We start from the raw sequence: 26341 nt of genomic DNA, 5'->3' as shown, positions 1-26341 counted from the left end.
GGACCCTGATGTTGTGTTTTTAGATGATGTCGCTGAGGGGCAGCCTGCACATGAGAAATAGGAGGGGGCCAAAGGTAGATCCTTGGTCCAGAGATAATGGTGCATGAGCGGGAAGAGAAGCCATTGCAGGTGAAATATACAGTTATTATATTTACTCCCAGCCTACACCATCGCTAGAAACAGAACTGTCAAATGCTTTAATTTCAAATGTTTAATTCAAGTTATTCTCACTTCTCCATGACAAAGAAAAAACGTCAATTTAGGTGATAGTCTTGCTAGCAAAATCCCACAGTGAAACAATTCTGACTCTTACTCACATATGTTGCCTGAAAACCAAACAGACCACTTTGTCCTGGGAAGGGACTATCTACAAACAGTCAATAGCTATAGAGGCATATTATCTCCCTTTGAACCAGATGCCTACCTTCTAGATAGGATTTGTGTATTTCTACATACAAACAAAAGACAATTTTCAAAAGCCCAGTAATAAACGTGTTACATGATTTGGCCTAGCTACAAATTCTTACAAAAAGACAAGTTACAGAATTTATTTTGAACTGAAACAGGAAGGATCTTAGATCCACCACAATCATGACAAGTGATGAGAGAAAAGGAATGGGTTGACAGACAGACGTTTCAACCATTACTTAGTATGAATTGACATTTTTATTAAACTATGCAATTTGGCACTTTAACCAAGTTTACTGAAAACACAGCGGTATGATCCAGGATTTAAAAACATATGGGCATTCAGCACGCAAATGATTAAAGATTATTAAGGTGCAGTAGGGTGTGCTCTAATTAGGGTAGAATAGAATGTGACAAATGTTTTTAATTTTCAAAAGCTAAAATATGCAACGTAAAATGTTAAAATATAGGAAGTCCCTAATGGGGTACTTTAAAATATAAAACAGCATTGGAAAGCTGTCAGTGGTTGAGAGAAACACAAATGAATATAGGAAAAAGGAGCAAGAGTTGCTCACAGGCATGTGTTCAAATTCAGGAGACCCAATTGACCGTCATTCATCATTGGAGAAAATGACAAGAGATTCATATTAAGTATTTAAACTAACCAGATACCAATCTACTAATGTGTAGAGGTCAAACTTAGTGAGATTTTATACTTCGAACTAAAAGATTAGAGTAAATAATACTGCACCAGTTGCAATAGAATTGGAATTATCATCCTGTGGGCTGAATGAGGTTAAAGAAACCATATTTTATAAATGGAATCTACATAATAGTTTATATTGTAATCAGGATAGTCCCTCTTCATAGCAACATATTTAATCATATTCCTACATTACAACAGTGACTGCACTTCAAAAAGTACATAATTGATTGTAAAGCGCTTTGGGACATCCTGAGGTCGTGAAAAGTGTTATAGAAAAGCAGGTTATTTTAATCTTTATAATCAACTTCAAAGACAGAACTATTAGCTTTTCTGTACTCTGTCTAGCACCATAGCGGGCAGGGAAGTGGATCTGAGTCCATGATCAGATCAGCCATGATCTTATTCAATGGCGGAGCAGGCTCGAGGGGCCGTATGGCCTACTTCTGCTACTATTTCTTATGTTCTTATCCTGATCACCCCTTCAGGAGATGTGCCTATTCAGACCCTCATCATACTTCTGGCTCTAAGCAGCAACACACAAGATGGCCATAATTAGTACAATCATAAGATTTTATAAAATAAATATTTGCCTACCAACCTACCATATTCTCTGAAACAACAGGACATAACTTTAAGCTGATTTATGTACATTCAAGGTACATATTGCAAGCTTCCCCTGGCTTGTGCAGGACCCAACTGTAAATGTCTACTCAAAATAAGCAACTACCAACAGTGTTATAAAAGTCATCGCCCTAAAACATTAACGGTTTCTCTCTCCACAGATGCTGCCTGCTGAGAATTTCCAGCACTTTATTTTTATTTCAGATTTTCAGCGTCCACAGTACTTCGCTTTTTTGTTATAAAATTACGTCAATGTATATATTGATTTTCTAATGTTACTTTTTCAGAAGCTTACTTTTGAATTTCTTTTCTATAATCTAACCTTTTCCACTAAAGTGAATATATTGCATCATAAAATACTCTCTCAAAGTTTATCTCTAAACTGATTTTTGGTGACAACCTCTTATTAGGTAGACAATGTGTTCCGACTGAATAATAGAGTTAATCAACCAAATAAAACAAAGCCACTTGCGCTTGGAGATTGTTCAAGTGTAACACTTTCAATTATTTTCAGTTATCAGTGACATTTTGCGATAAATTCTGGATTGAGCCCCACTACCCCCATTAATCTTTATACCATACAGCAATTTATTTTGGTAACAAAGGGAACAATTAATGATGAAGAATTGTAAGAAAGTAAATCAAGGCTCCATCACTGACAGATGCTGTTCTCTTTACCAGCATACAGTTTAATTCTGTTCAACTACTCAATGTATTTAATAAGAACAGAACATAAGAATTAGAAACAGGAGGAGGTCATACGGCCCTTCGAGCCTGCTTGCCATGCAGTAAGATCATGGCTGATCATCGACCTCAACTCCACTTTCCTGCCTTATCCCCATATCCCTTGATTCCCTAGAGTCCAAAAATCTATCTATCTCAACCTCTATCTCTGCGTGCATGTGTACGAGTTACATATGCATTAAACTAGGTTGGATGTCAGGAGGTATTTCTTTTCATAGAGCCATCAACCTATGGAATAAGTTGTTAGCCCGTGCAGTGAGTATTAATTCACTGCAAAGGTACAAAAGGGAGCTGGACAACTTCCTAACTTGATGGTGTATTGGGGGATGTGTATTCTGCTCATTATGCTGTCCAGAATTTTTGATCATCGTCAGAGATCAGAGAGACTTCCTCCCACCTAAATTGACCCAAGGTTTTTTATCTTTTTTCTTCCCCTTGGAGATTCCATTGCTGACTGGTTGGTGAGGTGGGGCGAATGAAAGAAGAATATTAGAACATAAGAATTAGCAGGAATAGCCTGCTCCGCTATTCAATTAGATCATGGCTGATCTTCGAATTTAACTCCACTTTCACGCCTGATTTCCATATCCCTTGATTCCCTGAAGAGTCCAAAAATCTATCTCAGCCTTGAATATACTCAGTGACTCAGCATCCACAGCTCTCTGGGGTAGAGAATTCCAAAGATTCACAACCCTTTGAGTGAAGAATTTCCTCCTCACCTCAGTCTTAAATGGCCGACCCCTCATCCTGAGACGATGCCCCCTAGTTCCAGACTCTCCAACCAGGGGAAACAACCTCTCAGCCTCTACACTGTCAATCCACTAAAGTATCTTACATGTTTCAATGAAATTACCTCTCATTCTGCTAAATTCCAGAGGGTATAGTTCCAACCTCAGAGGACTACCCTTGCCTCCCAGGATCAATCTAGTGAACCTTTGTTGTGCCACCTCCAAGGAAAAGTATGTTCTTCCTCAGATAAGGAGATCAAAACTGTGCACATACTCCAGGTGTGGTCTCACCAAAGCCTTCTACAATTGTAGTGAGACTTCCTTACTCTTGTACTGCAAATCCCTTGCAATAAAGGCCAACATGCCATTTGCTTTCTTAAATGCTTGCTGCACCTACATGCTAACTTTATGTTTCCTGTACGAGAACACCAAAGTCTCTCTGAACACCAATATTTAATAGTTTCTCACGATTTAAAAAATATTCTCTTTTTCTATTCTTCCTACCAAAATGAATAATCTCACATTTCCCCACATTATACTCCATCTACCACCTTACTGCCCACTCACTTAGTCTATCTATATCCCTTTGCAGGCTCCAAATGTCCTCCTCACAACTTACTTTTCCACCTAGCTTTGTATTGTCAGCAAACTTGGATACATTGCACTCGGTCCTTTCATCCAAGTCATTAATATAGATTGGAGTGGAACTAAACTACAGAACCAGTGGGAAGCTGTTTAACCTAAGTCGCCTCCAGGCCAGGTCCAAGATCACCCCAACCTCTGTCGTTGAGCTGCAGTACGTGGACGATGCCTGCGTCTGCGCACATTTCTGAGACTGAACTCCAGGATACAGTCGATGTATTCACCGAGGCATATGAAAGCATGGGCCTTACGCTTAACATCCGTAAGACAAAGGTCCTCCACCAGCCTGTCCTCACCGCACAGCACTGCACCCCAATCATCAAGATTCACGGTGCGGCCCTTGACAACGTGGACCACTTCCCATACCTCGGGAGCCTCTCATCAACAAAGGCAGACAATGATGCGGAGATTCAACATCACCTCCAGTGTGCCAATGCAGCCTTCGGCCACCTGAGGAAAAGAGCGTTCGAAGAGCAGGCCCTCAAATCTACCACCAAGCTCATGGTCTACAGGGCTGTAGTAATACCCGCCCTCCTATATGGATCAGAGGCATGGACGATGTACAGAAGACACCTCAAGTCGCTGGAGATATATCACCAACGATGTCAATTTTCTCTCTCCATCCTTTCAATAAACTAGTTAGAAAATGATCAATCTTGGATTGCTCATTTGAAAATTAACAGTAAATTTCAGAGATGTGCGCTCTGGCCATTTTGCACCCCGTCCATAAATTTTATGGATGCCACATATTATCAGGAAAGCAAATTACTTAACAAATCAGACTGCTACTGGGTTGCTTGAGCTGACAAATTTTGCCAATATCCACAAACCAGAAGTTAATGTTGAGCCCTGATGTTTAGTTACTTATTTAGTTATTGTGAAATTTAGGACAGTACACAAGGAAACTCAAAGGAATACACAGGAACTGTTTTTGGAAAATGTCCAGCCTGAATTTCAGAGCTCCGTATCTCAAACATACCCTACAGGATACAGGATCAGAATTTACAGCAGTTACTTCATTCTTTTGATATTGAGCCTATTTATCTCCAAAAATTTAGCTCCACTAACTGAACAATAATTTATTTCTGTGCTCAAGTACACTCACCTCCATAGTTATTTTTTTCTTCTGGTCAGTTACATTCTCGGGTACTGGATTTGATGGGACCGTTGTGGCTGGCAGTGCAAAGCATTCCTTGCATACACGGTTGTGTCGACTATTATCTGCAAGTGGCTTGAATTCTGAACATTTTCCACAGATAATCTGAAAAGAATGACAACATCTTTTAAACAGGTTACAGCCAAAAAAAAAATTTAAATTTTCTCTCCATTTTTTAGATTCACCCAACTTGTTCTATTCCTTAATCAAGATAAGTGACCTGTTTCACAAGCATATACAATATTACATGCAATATCACTAATAAAATGAATTTTCTTCTGAAAGTTACTTTGGGCAGTCTATGTAGAGAGTGGAGCAGGATGAGAGCCCGAACTGCACACATGAAACCCAGTGAGCACCTAAAAGCAAACCATAAAGTATGTGTTTTTTTTTTAAATAACAAAAGTCCCTGATATTTTCAGTCAAATTTAATGAATGGCAAAGAATCAGTGCTAATGTTTTGAGGGCAGGGGGAGCAAGAACAATATATTAGTTTCAAGGTATTATAACATAGTAATAGTCCCCTTTGAACAGTGGTTTGCAAATTTTTTTTTGTGTGGGAGTCCCCCACAATGACTGACACTTTTGCCTGTTTCCACCCCTTACCTCAGCCCATCTGTTGCTCAAACCTTCATGCATGCCTTTGTTATCTCCAGACTCAACTACTTTCCTGGCGAGCCTCCCACCCACCACTTTCCGTAAGCTTGAGCTCATCCAAAACTCTGCTGCCCATATCCAACTTGTACCCATCATCCCTGCTCCTGCTGACCTACATTGGCGTCCGGTCCTGCAACACCTCGATTTTAAAATTCTCATCCTTGCTTTCAAATCCCTCCATGGCCTTGCCCCTCCCGATCACTGTAATCTCCTCCAGCTCTACAACTCAGAGATCTCTGTGCTCCTGCAATTCTGGCCTCTTGCGCATCCCCAATTTTCTTTGCTCTACCACTGGCAGTGTGCCTCTAGATGCCAAGGCCCTAAAGCTCTGGAATTCTGTCCCTAAAACTTTCCACCTCTCGACATCCCTTTCCTCCTTTAAGGAGCTCTTTAAAACCTACCTCTTTGACCAAACTTTTGATCACCTGTCCTAATATCTCAGTGTGTCAAATTTTGTCGAATAACACTCCTATGCAGTGCCTTGGGATGTTTTACTATGATAAAGAAGCTATATAAATGCAAGTTATTGTTGTTGACTGTCAGTAGTGCTGAGTGTTATCCTTGTGTGAAACCTTGTTTCTCTCCCCCCCCCCCCCCCATTACTATACTGCAACAGGAGTAAATTGGTAATAAACTGAACAAATACAGGAATTGTAGCCAGATGGACAGAAATCAATGAATCTCTGAGATTTCCTCTAGGACCCCAATGTGAAAATTTATGGCTTGGTAAAAAAAAGTTACAATATTTTAAAAACTCACTTAGGAGAGATGTGGCCACATTATTTACTTTTAAGAGTAAAGCTGAAACAGATGAATTAATTTACTCTGTATTGCAGATGAATTAGCTTGCTTGGATACAATCAGGCTTTTTTACTTGTTTAGCAGCTCTGCTTCTGAAGGAAATACAAATTTACACACAAACACTTCAGTCATGCCTGTGTTTTAAACATTCATCTTCAGACTATTGGGCTGTTGATTCTGCAAACTAGTCTTCAAAACACATTTTCCACTCATTAAAGAACAATTTTTAAAAAGTTCAAATTAGACAAATGAGAGCTAGAAGAAAATAATGTTTTTTTAAAAATATGAATTAATCACGCTATACAAGTTAGTAAAACAGCAGTTAAACAAACCAGAGAAAATTGGGCGGGGGGGAGGGGGGAGGCAAGTCAGGATGAGAAGTGTTCAAAAATTAAATTTTAAATACAAAATAAGTTAAATGTGCTTTTAGTTGTATATGACTATTAAAATCTCCAACTGTCACATTTTAATACTTACTGCATTGCATTGTTTACAGTGATGGCGTCGTTTAGTAATTGAATTAAAAGTTTCGCTACAGCTTTTGCAGGATTGTTTTTCCTTGTCACGTTTTGTTTTTGAAGCTCTTTTACCTGAATCCATCTGAAAAAAATGTTTAGATCAATCGTAAACAATTAACATAATCACTGATATCAGAGCTATGTAACACTGAAGATATTGAAATGATACTTCATTGACTTTTCTATATTACAGGCTGTGGTTTAACACTGCTGCCTGCGTTAGAACAGCATGTTCAGGTATCATGCCACACAATAAATACCGATGAAAACTGCCATTAGGCCCATCCTAGCTCAACCATCCAGAAAATAAATCCTACTGTTCCCCTATCATGACATTCAATTTTTCCATAATTGATTTTAGGATTTTTACTCCCAGCACTCTATCTGGTAGTCTATTTCATGTGTGTGTGAAGAACCACTTCTGAACATCATAAATATTACTCAACTGGATCTATATCCCCTTATCCTACTCTCATGGTTTCATTTGAAGTAATTTCCCAGATCTACCTTTTCCATGTTGTTTACAATCTTATGAACCATTTCAGTCACCTCCTGTCAAGGATGAAAAGCCTCTTTGTATCTCGATGATCAGAACTAGCCACAGTACTCCAGATGGTCTGGCCAGAATTTGAGCTTAAGTTCCTCTGACTTGAATACTCCTGTTCTGACTCTATAGTTCAATATTTGAGTTGCTTTATTCATTGCTTCTCTGCAGTAGTTGAACATGTCCACTAAGATCTCGAGATGCCTTTCAACTCATCCGCAGCTAATTCAACATCATTCATTGAATAGTTGTACCACCTATTTTTTTTTTCTTCATATGTGTAATACTTTATTATTGTCCATATTAAATTTCATCTGCATTATTCTGGCCACATAAATTTTGTCCAATTTATTTTGTTGTTATCAAGTTGTCTGATCAGAATCAAATGTCCTTTTTATGTTGGTACACAGTTTACATCTGTTAATTCAAATTACTCAATCTGTTTATTTTGAATTACTCAATAATCCTGAATTGCACTAAAAAGAATCTCCTGTGCCATTTTAATACAATTGATTCATTCAAATTACTGGATAATTCAAACATTTTTGGGCAATTATCAGGAGTAGACTTTAATCTGCAAATCTGATCAGTTTGCACCAAGTTTCTAAAATCAGATTGCATATGTAAATTAGAAATAGCAGGGGTCCCAGCACCAATCCCAGGGGGCAATCCCACTCCGCATTTCTCCCAACACAACTCCAACACGTAACTATGCTTTCCACCCTAACAACTAATTCTGAATCTATTCCCATATTTCACCCTGAATCCCTACTGCTTGATCTTAACCAATAGCCTTTTACGCAGAACTTTGTCAAATGCTTTTTGGAAATTAAGTACAGCCCCATATTATAGGGTATTCCAGACTTCATCTCGAATATCACTTCCTCAAACCGGGTGACTCAACTGTTCCAATTCCCTAATGACAGTCAATACCTCGCAATCATCTTCATCACATGCAATTTTACAGTAAGTGTGGAAGCAAGACCAATATTTTTGCAACCATACTGGGTCACTGAAAAATGTACTGTTCCTTATTATTTTTTTAAAGACACAAGTCTGGCTATGTCTAAGTATATCAATAGCCAAACAGTTTAAAATATATATAAACTCTCCTTAATGTTGAGTTGAGAATAGATGTTGATAATTGAAAATAACTTTCAATTTGATTTTAGCTTTTATTCATAAATTGATTTAATTGCTTATTCTATACAATCTGCAGAGTATACAGGATCCGAGAATATAATCTTATTTATAAACAATCCTTAGCATTGTGTGATAGCCATAAGCAAAACCTGCTCTTTTTCTGCCATATGGGAATCTGGGAGAATATGACCTTGATGTGGATCAAAAATACTAACATTAAACATGCAGTTCAACAGCAAAAGTAGCACTGCAAAATACTGCCATCTCTTTATTTGCAAATTTCAAGAATGATCGTGATCACTATTAGAATAGAACACTGCTTTAGCTCTAGCCTTCCATTATTCACATTACAATGTTGGCACTGCACTAAAATATTTACTGACCAGGAGCATTGATAAAACCGCAAAATTTCCACATCCAGCCCTGTTGACATAAATGTTGCAATAGCACTTTACAAGATTAATATAAGTGCGCTCATGCATTCAAGCTAAAAGGAGAACATCTATTTTGCTCTCATGAACCATACTGTTGGGTTCTTTCCACTTTTTCATCAATCTTTCCCTATCCATGACAATTTTCTGCCTTCTTCACCTGAAGACGATGGCTCCTCTCTAAGTAAGGTTCCACAGACGCTAAGGCCATGTGGCAATCTTCATGTGTGAACCTTGGGACACGAGTTAAGCCCAGAAGGCATCACAGTCAAGTCTGGTGTTTCCTCACTCAAATCTCAGATTTCACCAACACATGCTTCCCTGATCAACATTCCCTTTTCCAACCTGAGGAGCGAAAACCAATCATAGCAAATCTATTTCTACCGTGGCAGAGATCATCTAACTCAGTAGGATTGAGCCTGGGACCTTTCTGTTCCAGTGAGTTACTTGATATATTTAATTATATATTTGTTGTTGCTCACTGGACTAGTTATACACAGTTTTGTATTAATTATTCTGGTAGATTAACTAAAGCAACAAGTGCACAAACATATTTCTGAAAACTGAATGAAATCATTTTAACATGTTGCATGATTATAATTTTATTTGTGCTGTAACACCATATCTGTGTTACTTTGTGTTGCTAACTGAATAATTACAAAGCAGAGCAGTTTTCATCTATAATCACACAACTCCCGGCACAGGCACGATGAAGTGAATGGCCTCCTTCTGTGCCATAAATTTCTATGATTCTATGATACTTTGGCACACGTTTTCAACATTAACATTCTAACACTTCTGTATTATTTGGAAACAAGACATAATCTTTGTATGGTTTGTCTATCAAATTGCTATTGATTTACCAAAAAAAAATCAGCTTTGAATGAAAGAACCCATGATGAGTTGGATCTGGAGTTGTCCTTAACAGAGGTAAAAGGGAATTTGCAAGTACAACATACTGTGTATTCTCTTAACCACTGCAGAAATATTAATTGATCAGTCAGCACTCTATGGATTATTACTTTCCCATACCAGGCTGTTCATGACAAAAACCTTTACAGAATGTTTTTAAAGAAGCAAAAGTAGATAACTTTGCCTTCATTGGCATACTTCCCACTACCTTCAGCCATGATCTTATTGAATGGCGGAGCAGGCTCGAGGGGCTAGATGGCCTACTCCTGTTCCTAATTCTTATGTTCTTATGTACCTGGCCCACTCAAACCACCTTGGTAGCAGTGTGGCCCTTATCACCAAATCTTACCTTGCCATTGTCTTTGGCCCCTTCCACAAACTGTTCACCCACCACCAATTCTATCCCCACCCTGACTACTGTCTGAGGCTGAACCAGTCTGTTCGCAACGATGGCAGCCTATTTGCCTTGAGCTGAGCATGCGACCCCATTTCCTCTCCATCACAAAGACCACCGACTTCCACCTCCCAAATATCACTTGTCTCCACCCCTGTCTCAGCCCACTAGTTCGGCCCCAACTGGAGTAGTGTGTCCAATTCTGGGCACTGCACTTTAGGAAAGACAAAGGCTTTGGAGAGGGTACAGAAAAAGTTTAGGAGAATGGTTCCAGGGATGAGGAATTACAATTACCTGGATAGAACGGACAAGCTGGGGTTGTTCTCCTTAAAGCAGAGAAGGTTAAGACGAGATTTGATAGGGGTGTTTAAAATCATGAAGGATTTAGAGTAAATAAAGAGAAATGTTTCCAATGGCTGAAGGATCGAAAACCAGAGGGCACAGATTTAAGGTGAGTGGCAAAAGAACCTGATGCGACATGTGGGAAACTTTTTTTACGCAACAAGTGGTTAGGATTTGGAATGCACTGCCTAATAGGGTAGTGGATACAGATTCAATAGTAGCCTTCAAAAGGGTAAATACTTGGAGACAAAATTGCAGGAATATGGGGAAAGAGCGGGAGAATGGGACTAACTGGACTCTTCTTCAAAGGAGCCAGCACAGACTTTAGGGGCCAAATGGCCTCCTCCTGTGCTGTAGTATTCTATGATTCTATGCTAATGACAAAGCATGGAGTGAGAACATTGAGAGGAGATTTATTTTTTGAAATATATACCATGTCATGGCATCATGATGGAAAAAACTACTGAGATGAGACTGGATTCACCAACTCTAAGGAACAAGGTAAGAAGTTATATTTGACTTCTGTACAAGAATTAAATTGATGCCATCTCCCTTTATCTATGTACTATTCGATGATTCTATGATCTACTCAAACCCTCATCCTTGCTTTTTTTTTTTTACTTCCAGTCTAGACTATTCCAATGCTCTCCTGGCCAACCTTCCATCTTCCACCCTCTGTAAACCTACCCTAAACTCTCCCAATTCGCATCGCCCCTTTCACCCAACACCCCTGTGCTCACTGACTTATATTGGCTCCCAGTCCACCAACTCCTCGAATTTAAAATTCTCTTCATGATGTTCAAATTCTGGCCTCTTGTGCATCACCGATTTCCTTCGCCCCACCATTGGCAGCCGTGCCTTCAGCTATCTAAGCCCTAAGCTCTGGAATTCCCTCCCTAAACATTCCCATTTCTCCACCTCCTTTAAGACTATTGAAAAATTACCTCCCTGGATTAAGCATGTAGTCATCTCTCCTAACATTCTTTCTTTGGCTTAGTGTCAATTGTTGTTGTTAAGCTCCTGTAAAGCCCCTTGGGACGTTTTCCTACATTAAAGGTGCTATATAAATGCAGTTATTGTTCATTCTGTACATTAGGTTACATTTTATTGCCACTTTGCATCATGCACAGAACCATTGGATGTGCAGCAACATAAAAGTTGCAGTTTAACTCTGCAACCAAGTGCAGATTGACCTTGAATATACCGAAGCCAAGTGATTTGACATCCCCTTGAAGAAGCCATCTCTACACTGCTTGGATTTGAGATCATGAATAGTGAAGCTAGGTTTAAAAGGAGGTCGGTGTTATGTATGCAATAAAGGTTCAAAACTGAGTACTGTTTAAGCAAGGTACAACCTTGGCTCTGCTTTATTTAGGTCCAAAGTGCCTGACTCACAAAATAGCTGGTCTTTTATACCCGAGCAGCACCATGTGCTTGTTGCTCAGTACCCTCCAACAATGTCACCATCTGGTGGCTACAAACAGCATGTACATACACGACAGTCGGGGAGCAAGTAAATACTCCTGGCTTTGTGCTCAAAACGTTCGACATTTAATGTCAGGGGACCAGAGATCTGCATTTACACTGAGATCTCTTCTGGCAGAAAGAGTGTAATCTGCAGCCAAGCAATGAAAAAGCTGTTGGTTGCATTTCACATTCTGCTGCTCATTCTAAGATTAGTAGTACAATATAACCACAACCATAATCATGTGTGCACTGCTGTTTCCTGTTCGCATTAAATGTTTCTCTGCAGTTTCACGGCTTTAAAACTGAGTTGTAATGTTACTTTTAGCATCAATTTAGATTAAACATAATTTTCAGATTTTACCACTTCAATGGATTATAAAATATTTTAATTCTGATTGACAAAATTGACTTGTTCATCAGCAATCCTAAATTATTTAGATTGTCCCTTTGAAAATAGATTTGCAAAATTGGTCATCTTTAAATAGGAACACGATTCAAAAGTGTTCAACTTCATTTGAAAATATCATTGGCTTAATGTGCATCACATGCTGTTGCAGTGGAGAAATGCAGTTTCCATCATTGTAACATATTTTAGTTCCCTTCTGCAGTGGATTGCAAATGAGATTACATCACTGTGGCATTCTAGTTGTCTGTTGTTGGGCTCTCGAAAATTCCACAGAATTTTGTTTCATTTGAAAAAGACAAAAATTCAGTGAAAAGAATTAGCATGTGTTCCTGACTTAGTGTTAACTTTCGAACCTGTAACATCTAGATCTATATAAAAATCAAAGTTGAACCTGTAAGCTAGCAAATAAGACTCTCGAGATGAATCAACACATATATACATATAACCCACCATTCAGTACACTGCTGTGAAAAACACAAGGGTATCCCCTCCCTTCAATAAACTGTTATTGAATATAGAGCATTACTCATACATGGCCCTTCCTCTGGTATACTGCTAGGGAATACACAGGAAACATAAACACATCTTCCTCCCTTCAATACACTGCAAGTTGAGAAATGAAGTTGAACAGAAATGCAGACAAATAACAAGGAAATGAATACCACCAGCACTGAAGCATCAGACAAAAGAACAGATAGCACCCATGTATCTGCCATCTATCACAACAGGAAACTATGACAGCACAGAATTGTACAGGGATGTTTATTTATAGGCTATGTGCTAGCAGGTTTTGAACGTTTTGACAAGGGCTGTAGCTGTCAGATTTGAAATCTTTAACATTGCCCATATTAAGCATAAACACAACATCTACACAAAACTTATGAATTCATTAGCATGTTTAAGTTGATCCTGATAGAAATTAAACACTTTATAAATTTTTAACTTTGAACTCCACTTTGAACAGTACTCCATTGTTTTGAACAATTTTTCCAAAGCAGGATACAGAGCAGAACAGATTACTACCTTCCAGTGTACAATACTCCCGAACATACTGCATTAAAATTTGAGATTATAGAAGTAACACTTCTGCAGTATTTTAATTTCGCGATGATGTAAAATTCATTTGACAGTTTCAGGCTTGCTGCTGGCAATTTTTGAACTAAGAATATTTCCTACCTCAAACTTGACACTGTTATTTGCAAATGGAATAGTCTCACTATTTAACTAAATTTTGATTGTATGCCAGAAGATTTGGCTCAGGTGTAAATAAATATTGCTGCGAATTTAGCCTGCAGCAGTTGGGTCTCGAGGGTGACACTTCTATATTTAAATTATCAGGAGATGTAATGAAAATATAGTGCTGTTTTACTGCAAAATAATGTAATCATTGGTCCTGGATTATGTAACTCAAAGTTGCTTTAGAGGGATGCATGTGCTACCAGTAGCAGACCTGTGAGTCTCATGTGTCTGGCAGAAAACACAATGGTCTGGATTTTGCTATGGGTGGCGAAGGAACAGCTTTCGCCGTTCACCTCACGTACAGCTGCCCACAAACTTTTAGCGGGCTCGTCAGCAGAGATTTCCAGTCTTCCGGCGTCTATTTGAATTCGGTACCTTCTACAGGAGATCTGTGGCATCTGTGAGCAGGTAAATCAGCAGGGAACCTGTTCAACCAATTAGATTGAAGAATCCTCTCAGATGGCAAAGCCAGAAGTAAAAAACAGGATATAAAAAATAACATTTAAAGCATTGTACAGGAAGCAAAATAAAAATTCAATCATACACGTGGGATTAAGTGCAAGACATAAAAGAGCAAAATGCAAACTATATAAAAGAAATTGTACGTTTTTTTTTAAACCCGCCACATTAATTTTCTTCTGAGGGAATGAGACTCCACACTTGTAAAATTATCTTTTCAGGGCCAGGGTTCATCAGTAATTCTCACTTATTATGCTGTTTAAAAACTCAGTTACTCCTGATTGAACAAGGCTTAAGTTTTTCATCAGTCTTCAGTGATAATAGTGGGTAATTACTGCAAGTTTACACCAGAACAGTGATCTCCATGCAGATTCCATTGCCATAGATTGCAACAGCGCACACTGTGGAGGATCAGGGTATCACTGACAGCAACTTCCGGATTTCCGCAGTTAACTGCGCATGCGCAGATGCCAAAAGTCGGTCAGTTTTACCCTGTAGGAACAGCTAGTACCGACAGCCTCATTGTTATTAGTACAGCAAAATCCAGACCCATCAAACTTTGATGTTAAAACTGGCTAATGGAAGAGAAAGAGAAAAAGGGCAAGAGAAAGATGAGAAGGGAGAGAAAAAATGAGACACAAAATTGGAAAGAGAAGTAGCTGCAGTTTGTTGAAGGTCCAGAACCGTTACAGGGCAGAGTTACCCTTAAACAGAAATTATTGACACCACTGGTAAATATCTCCAACTATCCCATGAACAGTTATCTCATCAAATAAGAACAAGAAAAGTTGAATTTCATTTAAAATTGCTCAATTGAATTGCATGAAGCACCAGAATACTAATTGTAAAATTACAGAAAGAATATACACATATTTAATGTGGTTCAATATCTGTAGTTACCAATTTACAATTCTCCTCTCAAGAGCTTTCAGCCAGCCTCACTCAGCCAGAAATGTTGGTAAGGGAACAAACTCCTACACAGATTTTAAATCAATTCCACTCAATGCCTACAAAGCATGTAGACTGTGGGATGAAATGAACTGGGTCTTCCTCCCCAATTCTTCACTGCATAAAGCTTCCCACCTAATGCTTTAATTGAACTCACGAATCACAACAGTTCTTAGCAGATTTAAATGCCAGCCATCCTGCGATTTGAACCAATGACCACAGGTGCTCGGGCTTAATTTTCCCCAGTGATTTGCGCTGTTTTTTTGGAGCAGGCTGCTCTTTTTGGCCTAAGTTGAAAAATCACAGTTTCCCCAATCAATTTGCAGCAGTGTAACTCAGTTAGTTACGATTTTTTAAAGTCAGTTTTTTTTCAGCCAAAGGGGGTGTAACCAGCCACCTTCGCCATTTAGGGAAGTTTGGCCAGCTGAGAGTTACTCCAGTTCTGATTAGGCCAGTGTATGGCCTGTCCAGAAAAACCGTTCCTAGAGTGAAGGAAATCGGCACAGGTAAGGAAATCGGCGCAGCAGATGCCCGGACACATTGAAAGAACACATAGCAGCAACTTACCTCCAACCTTGCCCGAAGCATTCTCAGTCCGGGGAGGGCCGGGGGGATGGGGGGGGAAGGAAAAGCGAGAGAGAGCGAGAGTGAGAGCGAGAGAGAGAGAGAGAGAGAGAGCGAGAGCGAGCGAGCCCAATCCTTTTGGCACAGATCAAGGCTCCACCCCCAAAACCAAAGGTCGGGTTAGGCCACGCCAAAATGAAGAAATCCAACGGGGAAACTTAGAAATTTTTTTTTTGCCATACTTGGGCCCCCAAAAAATCAGGCGTAACTCTTCAGGTACGCCAAAAAAATGCTTTGGGGCAAATTGAGCCCTACATCAATACAGCAATTTGTATTAAAAGTAGAATGGCTGTTCGTTTGAACCATTGCCAGTGTGCATTTGAAGGACAGTAACCTTTACAATTAGAAAAGCTTATACTGACCCCCAGAGGAAGAGGATCAAAAAACTTGCCGTTCTTTCCTGTCAAAACTTCAACCAATGCAAGGCAGCATTTGAACAAATATATCCCCCTGCATCAAAGTCACCAATCTGCTGCACACTTTACTTCTGTTTCACCTGTCTTTAATTGTATTTTTAGTTATTTCAGCACCAGTAGAACATTTATTTTAAAAATGGTATTTTCAGTTTAGATTTTCCCCACTCGGAGGAACTTTCATTAGTAGCACGGTTCTAAAGCTAGTTATATATACAGGTGCAACATCCCGAATCTGGACTTCCGAAAACCGGAATTTTCCGAAAACCGGACATTTCGGCAAGGAGCGGCGAGGTCCAACATCTGGCAAAACCCGAAATCTGGCAAGGATTCGGTCCGCCGCAAGGTCCGAAATTCGGCAAAACCCGAAATCTAACACGGATTCGGTCCCGAGGATTCTGGATTTCAGACTCTTGATTTTCTTGTCTGAAATCTGGCAAAACCCGAAATCTAACACGGACTCGGTCCCGAGGATTCCGGATTTCAGACGTTGTACCTGTAATAACTATTAATGTCTTTTTGCTTGTTGCTGTCCATTTATTTTTGTGGGTTTTTTTTTCCAATACTTTCCAGAACTGGAGATACCAAGTCCGACCATGTCAGGAAGCTGAGTGAATAGCACTCATGCTAGTTTTGTGAATTCTCTCAATCGAACTTGATCTCCTGCAACTTGCTGTGGAATCCACAGCTCAGCATGTGGCTGCATACAAATCATCACAACTCCCTCCCCAAGAAGCATATCCGTTGTTTCTGAATTGTCTTCCAGATATACAATATGTATTACTGGGCTGGTAAGAGATCATATGAAAAGGGTCACTGCTAAACCAACCATAAGACTGCTTATCCCACAATTCAATGTGCATGAATCTAACTACTTGCTCATTAAACAAATAACAATGAAATGAAATGTCTGCTACCAGAGAAACACAGTTACTCCATTCACTAATATACCTAACTTGAATGTCTTGACTTTTGAAAGAAATTTCAAAAGTGCAGTTTAATTGTAAACATTTTAGTTGAGCAATATTTGTAGTTGCAATGATTCTACAAAATCAATTGGTACTTTATTTTTAAGAATGGTCTGATAAAAGATATGCAAGCCATTTCATAGGGCAGGTTAAATGCAAGAATGTTCACCTTAGTAACTGCAAAACTTCATTGATTGCTAATTATTTAAACCAATCTAATATTCTATAGATTATTAAAAATCTTGTGTGGATCATATATTTCCTGTCCACAAACCTACTCCCTCTGATCACAATTTTTTATTAATGCTCTTATGTCAACCTTTATAATTTTAAAATAATATGCAGACATTAGTTATTGAAAAATCAATTGTCTACACTTGTTGTCACAATACAGATGCAGGCCCAAATGTCTTAGTCTCTAAATTCTGTCTGCCTGGAATCCCCCGACATTTTCACTCCTACAGTTTCGATCCCAAATGCTCATTCCTTTCCACATTTTGCCTTCTCTCTCTGTCCTACCCAAAGCATACTTTCCTTCCCACCCCTCAGTCTTTCCTTCTTCCTCCCTCTTACTCGGAACACCTATACGTTACTGCCCCCACCCTTTCTCACTTCTTCCTACTGCCTCTACTCAGAGTCCTCCCTCTTCAACTGGTATCCTGTTCTCACCATTGGAAAATGCATCCCTACCATGACAGCCCTTGCCTGAAGCCTGTTGGTCACCACCACAAACCTCTGTCATGCTGCCCACCAATTCAAACCCAAGAAACTGAGCATGAGAAAGAGAGAAAGTGAGAGAGAAACAGGAGAAGAGAAGACAGAAGCCAGCATGAAAATGACATATTGGACCCAAGTTTCCACACGTGCCTAGAACGGCGCAGTCCCGACCTGGACGCCTGTTTTTCTCCACCTCCCTGCAGGTCCTCTGGCCCTCGGCGCAGCGCAGCACGAGCTGTGGGGGGGCGGAGCCAGGTCCCTGCGCTGAAAACAGTGCCGGGACCTCTGCACATGCGCGCTACAGTGGGCACGCAAGTGCAGTAGCTCCAGGCGCCCGTAACGGTGTGGGAGGGGCCCGAAGCACGCAGCCCCTAGCCCTGGCCGAATGGCCTCACTGGGGCTGCGTGAATAAGGCTCCTCCCACGGCTAGCTCCTGCTTCCTCCCAACCCGACCCGACTCCCACTCCCCCCCCCCCCCCCAGACCACACCCGACACCCGCTCTCCCCACCCCCCCCGGACCATACCAGACACCCGCTTCCGCCCCCATGCCCCCCCCAAGACTGGACCCGACACCCGCTCCCCCCCGCCCCGACCCGATTCCCGCTCCCCCCCCCCCCCCGACTGGACCGGACCCGACCCCCGCTCCCCCCTCCCCACCCCCCGGACCGGACCCGACCCGACTCCCGCTCCGCCGCCCCCCCCCCGACTGGACCCGACCCGCGCTCCCGCCCCCCGACCTGACCCCCCCCACTGGACCCGACCCGACTCCCTCCCCCCCCCCCGACAGGACCCGACCCGACTCCCGCTCCGCTCCGACCCCTCCTCCCCCCCCCCGCGACTGGACCCGACCCGCACTCCCGCTCCGCACCCCCCCCGACTCCTGCTCTCCCCCCCCCCCCCCCCGACTGGATCCGACCTGACCTCCCCCAATCTCTCTCTCTCTCTCTCCCTCCCTCCCCCCTCTCTCTCTCCCTCCCTCCCCCTCTCTCTCTCCCTCTCTCTCTCTCCCTCTCCCTCCCCACCCCCTTTCTCTCCCTCCCTCCCCCCCACCCCCTCTCTCTCCCTCCCTCCTCCCCCACCCCCTCTCTCTCCTTCCCTCCCCCCCACCCCCTCTCTCTCCTTCCCTCCCCCCCACCCCCTCTCTCTCCTTCCCTCCCCCCCACCCCCTCTCTCTCTCCCTCCCTCCCCCCCACCCCCTCTCTCTCTCCCTCCCTCCCCCCCCACCCCCTCTCTCTCCCTCCCTCCCCCCCCACCCCCTCTCTCTCCCTCCCTCCCCCCCCACCCCCTCTCTCTCCCTCCCTCCCCCCCCACCCCCTCTCTCTCCCTCCCTCCCCCCCCACCCCCTCTCTCTCCCTCCCTCCCCCCCCACCCCCTCTCTCTCCCTCCCTCCCCCCCCACCCCCTCTCTCTCCCTCCCTCCCCCCCCACCCCCTCTCTCTCCCTCCCTCCCCCCCCACCCCCTCTCTCTCCCTCCCTCCCCCCCCACCCCCTCTCTCTCCCTCCCTCCCCCCCCACCCCCTCTCTCTCCCTCCCTCCCCCCCCACCCCCTCTCTCTCCCTCCCTCCCCCCCCACCCCCTCTCTCTCCCTCCCTCCCCCCCCACCCCCTCTCTCTCCCTCCCTCCCCCCCCACCCCCTCTCTCTCCCTCCCTCCCTCCCCCCCCACCCCCTCTCTCTCCCTCCCTCCCTCCCCCCCACCCCCTCTCTCTCCCTCCCTCCCCCCCCACCCCCTCTCTCTCTCTCCCTCCCTCCCCCCTCTCTCTCCCTCCCCCTCCCTCCCCCCGACCCAATGCCACCTACCTGTAAATCTGGTGCTGGGGACGGGCCCTGCCCGAAGTCTCGGGCCGGCCCGTTCAGCCTTCGGTCCCGAAAGGCCTGCCTGAAGCACTTTCACACAGGTAGGAAGATGGTTTATTTAATCTTTTCTTTGCTTATAAATGTTTATTCAGGTTGGATTTATTTGTATAATATTTGTATAAGTATAAATAAGGATTTATTATAGAATTTAATGACTTCCCTTCCCTCCCCACCTCGTTCTGGACGCCTAATTTGTAACCTGCACCTAATTTTTTAATGTGTAGAACAGGTTTTTTCAGTTCTACAAAAATCTTCACTTGCTCCATTCTAAGTTAGTTTGGAGTACGTTTTCACTGTGGAAAGTTTCAAATCAGGCGTCAGTGGCCGGACACACCCCCTTTTGAAGAAAAAAATTCTGTTCCAAAGTGTTCTATCTGTCTCGAACTGCAGAAAAAAAAGTGGAGAATTGCAATTTCTAAGATAGTCCGTTCTCCACCAGTTGCTCCTAAAAATCAGGCACAAATCATGTGGAAACTTGGGCCCAATGATAGGACAATATCCTCCAATTTGCAGTGTGCAATGCTATGGCAGATCTATTAGCATACTTTAAGTATTTAATGCAATGTTTAGTAGTTTCTGTTCCACCTTACAAAGTGTGTCAGAAAATCATTTTGTTGTAATAAAGGATTTACAATATCTGTATAGTTCTCATTTTCTGGAATAAAGTATCCATAGGCTCTCATGTATGTCCCAGAGGTACACAGTAGACTGTAGATTGAATAACTTTAATGTTCACTTACCAAAGCAGATGGACTGGAGAAGTCACCTCCTACATTAGTTTCAGCACAAGTTGCGCCTGGTACCTATAAAACAAAACAGTCATTTTAACAAATATATTATCACTGTGAGGTCAACCATTTGAGAATTGTACAACGAGCATTTAAAAAGCATCTTAAATATGGAAAAACATCCCCAGGTGCTTAATCAGAAAAAATGGACACTGGACCACAAAAGGTTGGCGGGGGGGGTGGGGGGTGAATGGGACTAAAAGCTGGTCACCATTACCTTGCTTTGCAGTACTTCAAACAATGTAAACGATGTACTTTTTCAGTCACACTAAAGGAGCTATATAAATGCAAGTGGCTGTTGTAATCTATCAGTTAATTTCATGATGGAGAGATGGGTACAGCTGCTTGCATCGTTGAGGGATATTAGTTTTTCACTGTACCAACCTGATGGCTGTATGGTTGTAGCAGTTAGAAATGGAGGCAGGTTTTTAAAAGAAACTTATATTAATGAATGGCTAGAAGAAATGGGAAAGGAATTTTAGCGATACTTTTTGATGATGTTTATAGTTACAGTGTACATTTGAAAGTGGCTTGCTAACAATCCCACCAACTATCGCTCGTTTTACTTGGGTATATTGCTACAGTCACCTACAATATCAATGCCTTGTATTGTTTTGTTCCCACCTAACTGAGTTTCATCACAGAAAGCCTTTGACAAGATAACAAAAGAGACTATTGGAGAAGATGAAAGGGTATGGAATTATAGGAAGGATAGCAAAATGTATTAAAAAGGGAGCAGAGTAGGAGTTAAGGGCAGTTTCTCAGAAGTGATTGCAAGTGGGTAGCGACATTCCACTGGGTTCTGTTCTGGGACCATTTCTGTTCACTGTGTACACAGAAGATTAAATGTAAGCGATGTACACTACTGAAATAGGAGGCATAGCCAATAATTCTGAGGATCAAAGGAAGCTACAAGAGGATATTAATAAAACAGTGGAATGGGCAGAAAAATGGGAGATGGAATTCAACGTCATCAACTGTGAGGTGGTATATTTTGGTCAAAAAAACCCAAAGTACTTTGAAGATTCAGTGATGTGGAAAAGCAGAGGGATTGTGGCCTGTTCAGGCACCTCAAATTCATAAGGCCACCAGAAAAAAAAATAGAATATTGGGTTTTGTGGTTTTTATAGAATATAAAAGTCATAGTGAATCTAACAAAATGCAAGAGTGAACCACAGTTGGAATATCATGTGCAGTTTTTGACTCCACACTATAGGAATGATGTGGAGCCAATAAAAAAAAAAAGAGTACAGCAGATTCACTAGGATGCTGCCTAATCTGAGGAAATACAAATAAAGACTTTAAAAATTGGAGCAGTTTTGTCGAGAACAAAGGAGTTTACAGGGGAATTTGATAGAAGTGTTTAAAATTATGAAGCGATGGGACAAAGACAGACTTTTTCCAGTGACTGAAGAGTTTAGAAAAAGGGGACATAGATAAAAGATTACATGCAAGAGATGTAGGAGAGAGCAGGATTTAAAAAAAAATGCTAGGATGGCCCTGGCTCCCTAGCTGACTCTTGCTTTTTGAGAACACAAGAAAAGGCACTCAGTCACAGCCATCATCATCATCAGAGGCAGTGCCTCGGAATCGAGGAAGACTTGCTTCCACGCTTAAACTGAGTTCTTAGGTGACTGAATAGTCCAATATGAGAGCCACAGTCCCTGTCACAGATGGGACAGATAGTCGTTGAGGGAAAGGGTGGGTGGGACAGGTTTGCTGCACGCTCTTTCTGCTGCCTGCGCTTGATTTCTGCATGCTCTCGACGATGAGACTTGAGGTGCTCAGCGCCCTTCCGTATGCACTTGCTCCACTTAGGGCGATCTTCGGCCAGGGACTCCCAGGTGTCAGTGGGGATATTGCACTTTATCAGGGAGGCACTGAAGGTGTCCTTGTAACGTTTCCGCTGCCCACCTGGGGCTTACTTGCCGTGTAGGAGTTCTGAGTAGAACGCTTGCTTTGGGAGTCTCATGTCTGGCATGCGGACAATGTGGCCCGCCCAGCAGAGCTGATCAAGTGTGGTCAGTGCTTCAATGCTGGGGATGTTGGCCTGGTCGAGGACGCTAATGTTGATGCATCTGTCCTCCCAGGGGATTTGTAGGATCTTGCGGAGACATCGTTGGTGGTATTTCTCCAGTGACTTTAGGTGTCTACTGTACATGTGAGTTATGAAAGTCGAAGAGAGAAAGAGGCCAACAGAAAAAGAAGAGGAAGTTGGCAGAGAAGATGATGAAGAGATAAGAGAAATATATCCATACTTCGGTCTTCACAGTGGAAGACACAAAAACCATGCCAAAAATTGCTGGTCACAGGAATGTGGGAAGGGAGGACCTTGAGACAATCACTATCACTAGGGGGGTAGTGCTGGACAGGCTAATGGGACTCAAGGTTGACAAGTCCCCTGGTCCTGATGAAATGCATCCCAGGGTATTAAAAGAGATGGCGGAAGTTATAGCAGATGCATTCGTTATAATCAACCAAAATTCTCTGGACTCTGGGGAGGTACCAGCGGATTGGAAAGCAGCTAATGTAACGCCTCTGTTTAAAAAAGGGGGCAGACAAAAGGCAGGTAACTATAGGCCGGTTAGTTTAACATCCGTAGTGGGGAAAATGCTTGAAACTATCATTAAGGAAGAAATAGCGGGACATCTAGATAGGAATAGTGCAATCAAGCAGACGCAGCATGGATTCATGAAGGGGAAATCATGTTTAACTAATTTACTGGAATTCTTTGAGGATATAACGAGCATGGTGGATAGAGGTGTACCGATGGATGTGGTGTATTTAGATTTCCAAAAGGCATTCAATAAGGTGCCACACAAAAGGTTACTGCAGAAGATAGAGGTACGCAGAGTCAGAGGAAATGTATTAGCATGGATAGAGAATTGGCTGGTGAACAGAAAGCAGAGAGTCGGGATAAATGGGTCCTTTTCCGGTTGGAAATCGGTGGTTAGTGGTGTGCCACAGGGATCTGTGCTGGGACCACAATTGTTTACAATATACATAGATGACCTGGAAGAGGGGTCAGAGTGTAGTGTAACAATATTTGCAGATGACACAAAGATTAGTGGGAAAGCGGGTTGTGTAGAGGACACAGAGAGGCTGCAAAGAGATTTAGATAGGTTAAGTGAATGGGCTAAGGTTTGGCAGATGGAATACAATGTCGGAAAGTGTGAGGTCATCCACCTTGGGAAAAAAAAACAGTAAAAGGGAATATTATTTGAATGGGGAGAAATTACAACATGCTGAGGTGCAGAGGGACCTGGGGGTCCTTGTGCATGAATCCCAAAAAGTTAGTTTGCAGGTGCAACAGGTAATCAGGAAGGCGAATGGAATATTGGCCTTCATTGCGAGAGGGATGGAGTACAAAAGCAGGGAGGTCCTGCTGCAACTGTACAGGGTATTGGTAAGGCCGCACCTGGAGTACTGCGTGCAGTTTTGGTCACCTTACTTAAGGAAGGATATACTGGCTTTGGAGGGGGTACAGAGACGATTCACTAGGCTGATTCCGGAGATGAGGGGGTTACCTTATGATGATAGATTGAGTAGACTGGGTCTTTACTCGTTGGAGTTCAGAAGGATGAGGGGTGATCTTATAGAAACATTTAAAATAATGAAAGGGATGGACAAGATAGAGGCGGTGAGGTTGTTTCCACTGGTCGGGGAGACTAGAACTAGGGGGCACAGCCTCAAAATACGGGGGAGCCAATTTAAAACCGAGTTGAGAAGGAATGTCTTCTCTCAGAGGGTTGTGAATCTGTGGAATTCTCTGCCCAAGGAAGCAGTTGAGGCTAGCTCATTGAATGTATTCAAGTCACAGATAGATAGATTTTTAACCAATAAGGGAATTAAGGGTTACGGGGAGCGGGAGGGTAAGTGGAGCTGAGTCCACGGCCAGATCAGCCATGATCTTATTGAATGGCGGAGCAGGCTCGAGAGGCTAGATGGCCTACTCCTGTTCCTAATTCTTATGTTCTTATGTTCTTATGTATACACCTTGCTGCATCCAATGTTGCTGCTTTTAATCACATTTATGTTTTTAAAGTCAGGTGGCACCTAGAATTTGTCCAATGTTTACAGCTCTGAATGTACAGACTGCATTGTTAGACTCTATTATTGAGATCACATTGGTATCAAAAATAATTCACTATCAGCTGTAGTCTCCCAATCCTCTATCTTGTTTACTATAGGCATCTTTTTCATGAACTTAGCTGCCTAAAATGTCGTCATGCATTATGCACTTGAAGATCTGTTCTACTTACAGGGGAATCTGGAGGATACTCTTCATCCCTCGAAAAAGAACTATTAAAAGCCTTGTTGAATGTTTCACTGTTTTGCTTGTGCTTTTCAATTGTAGCATGGATAACCTAATAAAAATGACGAAAGTTTCATAAGATAGTTAAAAAACTGTAGTATTGTCTGGAATACAAAGCAATAATAACATCTTTTACAGCAAGTTACACACCTGAAACCAATCTTTCCTTTCTTCCTCAGTCCTACAAAATTAACATTTTGGAGGGTTAGTTATACTGATAGGTGTGTCATATTTTATTCTTGATGCCAAGCATTCCAACTAACATAAACAAGCATTAAAAAACTGTTTGAAATGTTTTCAATGTAATACAATTTTGTCTTACAAATTTAATATATTGTTTAACTTGAACAATCATAATGATGCTTTAAAACTTTCCACATACCTGGCTTGAAGTTCCAAGGATCGTTGTTTTCCGATTATTGTAAACGTATGAGTCACATTCGACTTTACAATTTCTTGTATCTGAAGAGTAGAATTGTATTATTCCAAATATATTATCAAAACATAATGATCAATACATTAGTAAAATAATTATTTAACAAATGATGTCACAAACCTGCATGCCGGCAATGTCAATCCTCTCTCTCACACTGAATTTCTGCCCCATCAGTCGAAGCTTTGGCACACAGTAAAGAACCATATTGTTGAACTAAAGGCAAAAGTGTTTAATTTCAAGTTGTATCCATCCATCCTAATCCATTGCAATACACAGACTGCCAAAAATGCTTAAGTCTGCAGCTGGCGGCAGACAGATTATACTGTTTTATGTAACTTTTCGTTTAAAAAAAAGTTAAAACAATAATTGCGACAGATTATATTAAATTATCACAGTATGAAACAAGATTTGATTTCAATTTTAGTAATAAGCAGAGATGGCAAGAGATCAATATTCAAGGTTTAATCACTGAAGCAGTCTAGATTTCAAGTTTTGTCTTTGCAAAAATCAATCGCGGATCACGGGTCCAAAAAAAACTTTCACTAACTCTAAATTACAAAATTATACAACATTGAAATTATTTTGCAAATATTTGTTTGAAATACCTTAAGGCATTTTTCAAGTGACACACATTGGTTTAGTCATTTAGAAAATTTGTCCCTCAATGCATGTCCCTGTAGTCTCTTCAACATTTCACTCGGTTTAACTCTGGTTGTACTCCCATTTGAGTCATGAGGTTGTGCATTCAAGCCCCATTCCACTTCAGTACAGTACTGACCATTTACTAATACAACAGTAACTACACTTAAAGTACTACATGTGAAAAGGGGTTTAATATAGCTCTTTGTTTACTGCTTCCCTCAAATGTGATTATTCTATTTGTTAATTGCAAATCAACATCAAAGGTTCTGAGGTGGGGAGCAAAGGCAACAAGCGGTATTCCCAAAGAAGAAAATGGG

General features: G+C 41.7%; 1 protein-coding gene across 1 annotated transcript in view; it reads right to left on the bottom strand.

The window, feature by feature from the left end:
- LOC139276756 (FYVE, RhoGEF and PH domain-containing protein 3-like) overlaps positions 1–26341 on the bottom strand; it is a 234553-nt gene that overhangs the window by 14055 nt on the left and 194157 nt on the right. Inside the window, exons 8-14 of the mRNA XM_070894766.1 lie at positions 25503–25595; positions 25329–25408; positions 25097–25127; positions 24894–24998; positions 20584–20646; positions 6941–7063; positions 4955–5110 (exon numbers count right to left, since the gene is read on the bottom strand). Of these exons, the coding sequence (XP_070750867.1) occupies positions 4955–5110; positions 6941–7063; positions 20584–20646; positions 24894–24998; positions 25097–25127; positions 25329–25408; positions 25503–25595 (651 nt within the window). The remainder of the gene's footprint in view (positions 1–4954; positions 5111–6940; positions 7064–20583; positions 20647–24893; positions 24999–25096; positions 25128–25328; positions 25409–25502; positions 25596–26341) is intronic.

This window comes from Pristiophorus japonicus, chromosome 12 (genome assembly GCF_044704955.1).
Source record: "Pristiophorus japonicus isolate sPriJap1 chromosome 12, sPriJap1.hap1, whole genome shotgun sequence".
In the NCBI taxonomy this organism is placed as follows: Eukaryota; Metazoa; Chordata; class Chondrichthyes; family Pristiophoridae; genus Pristiophorus; species Pristiophorus japonicus.
The sequence above is the reverse complement of the archived record's forward strand: the minus strand, read 5'-3'. Positions and strand labels throughout refer to the sequence as shown.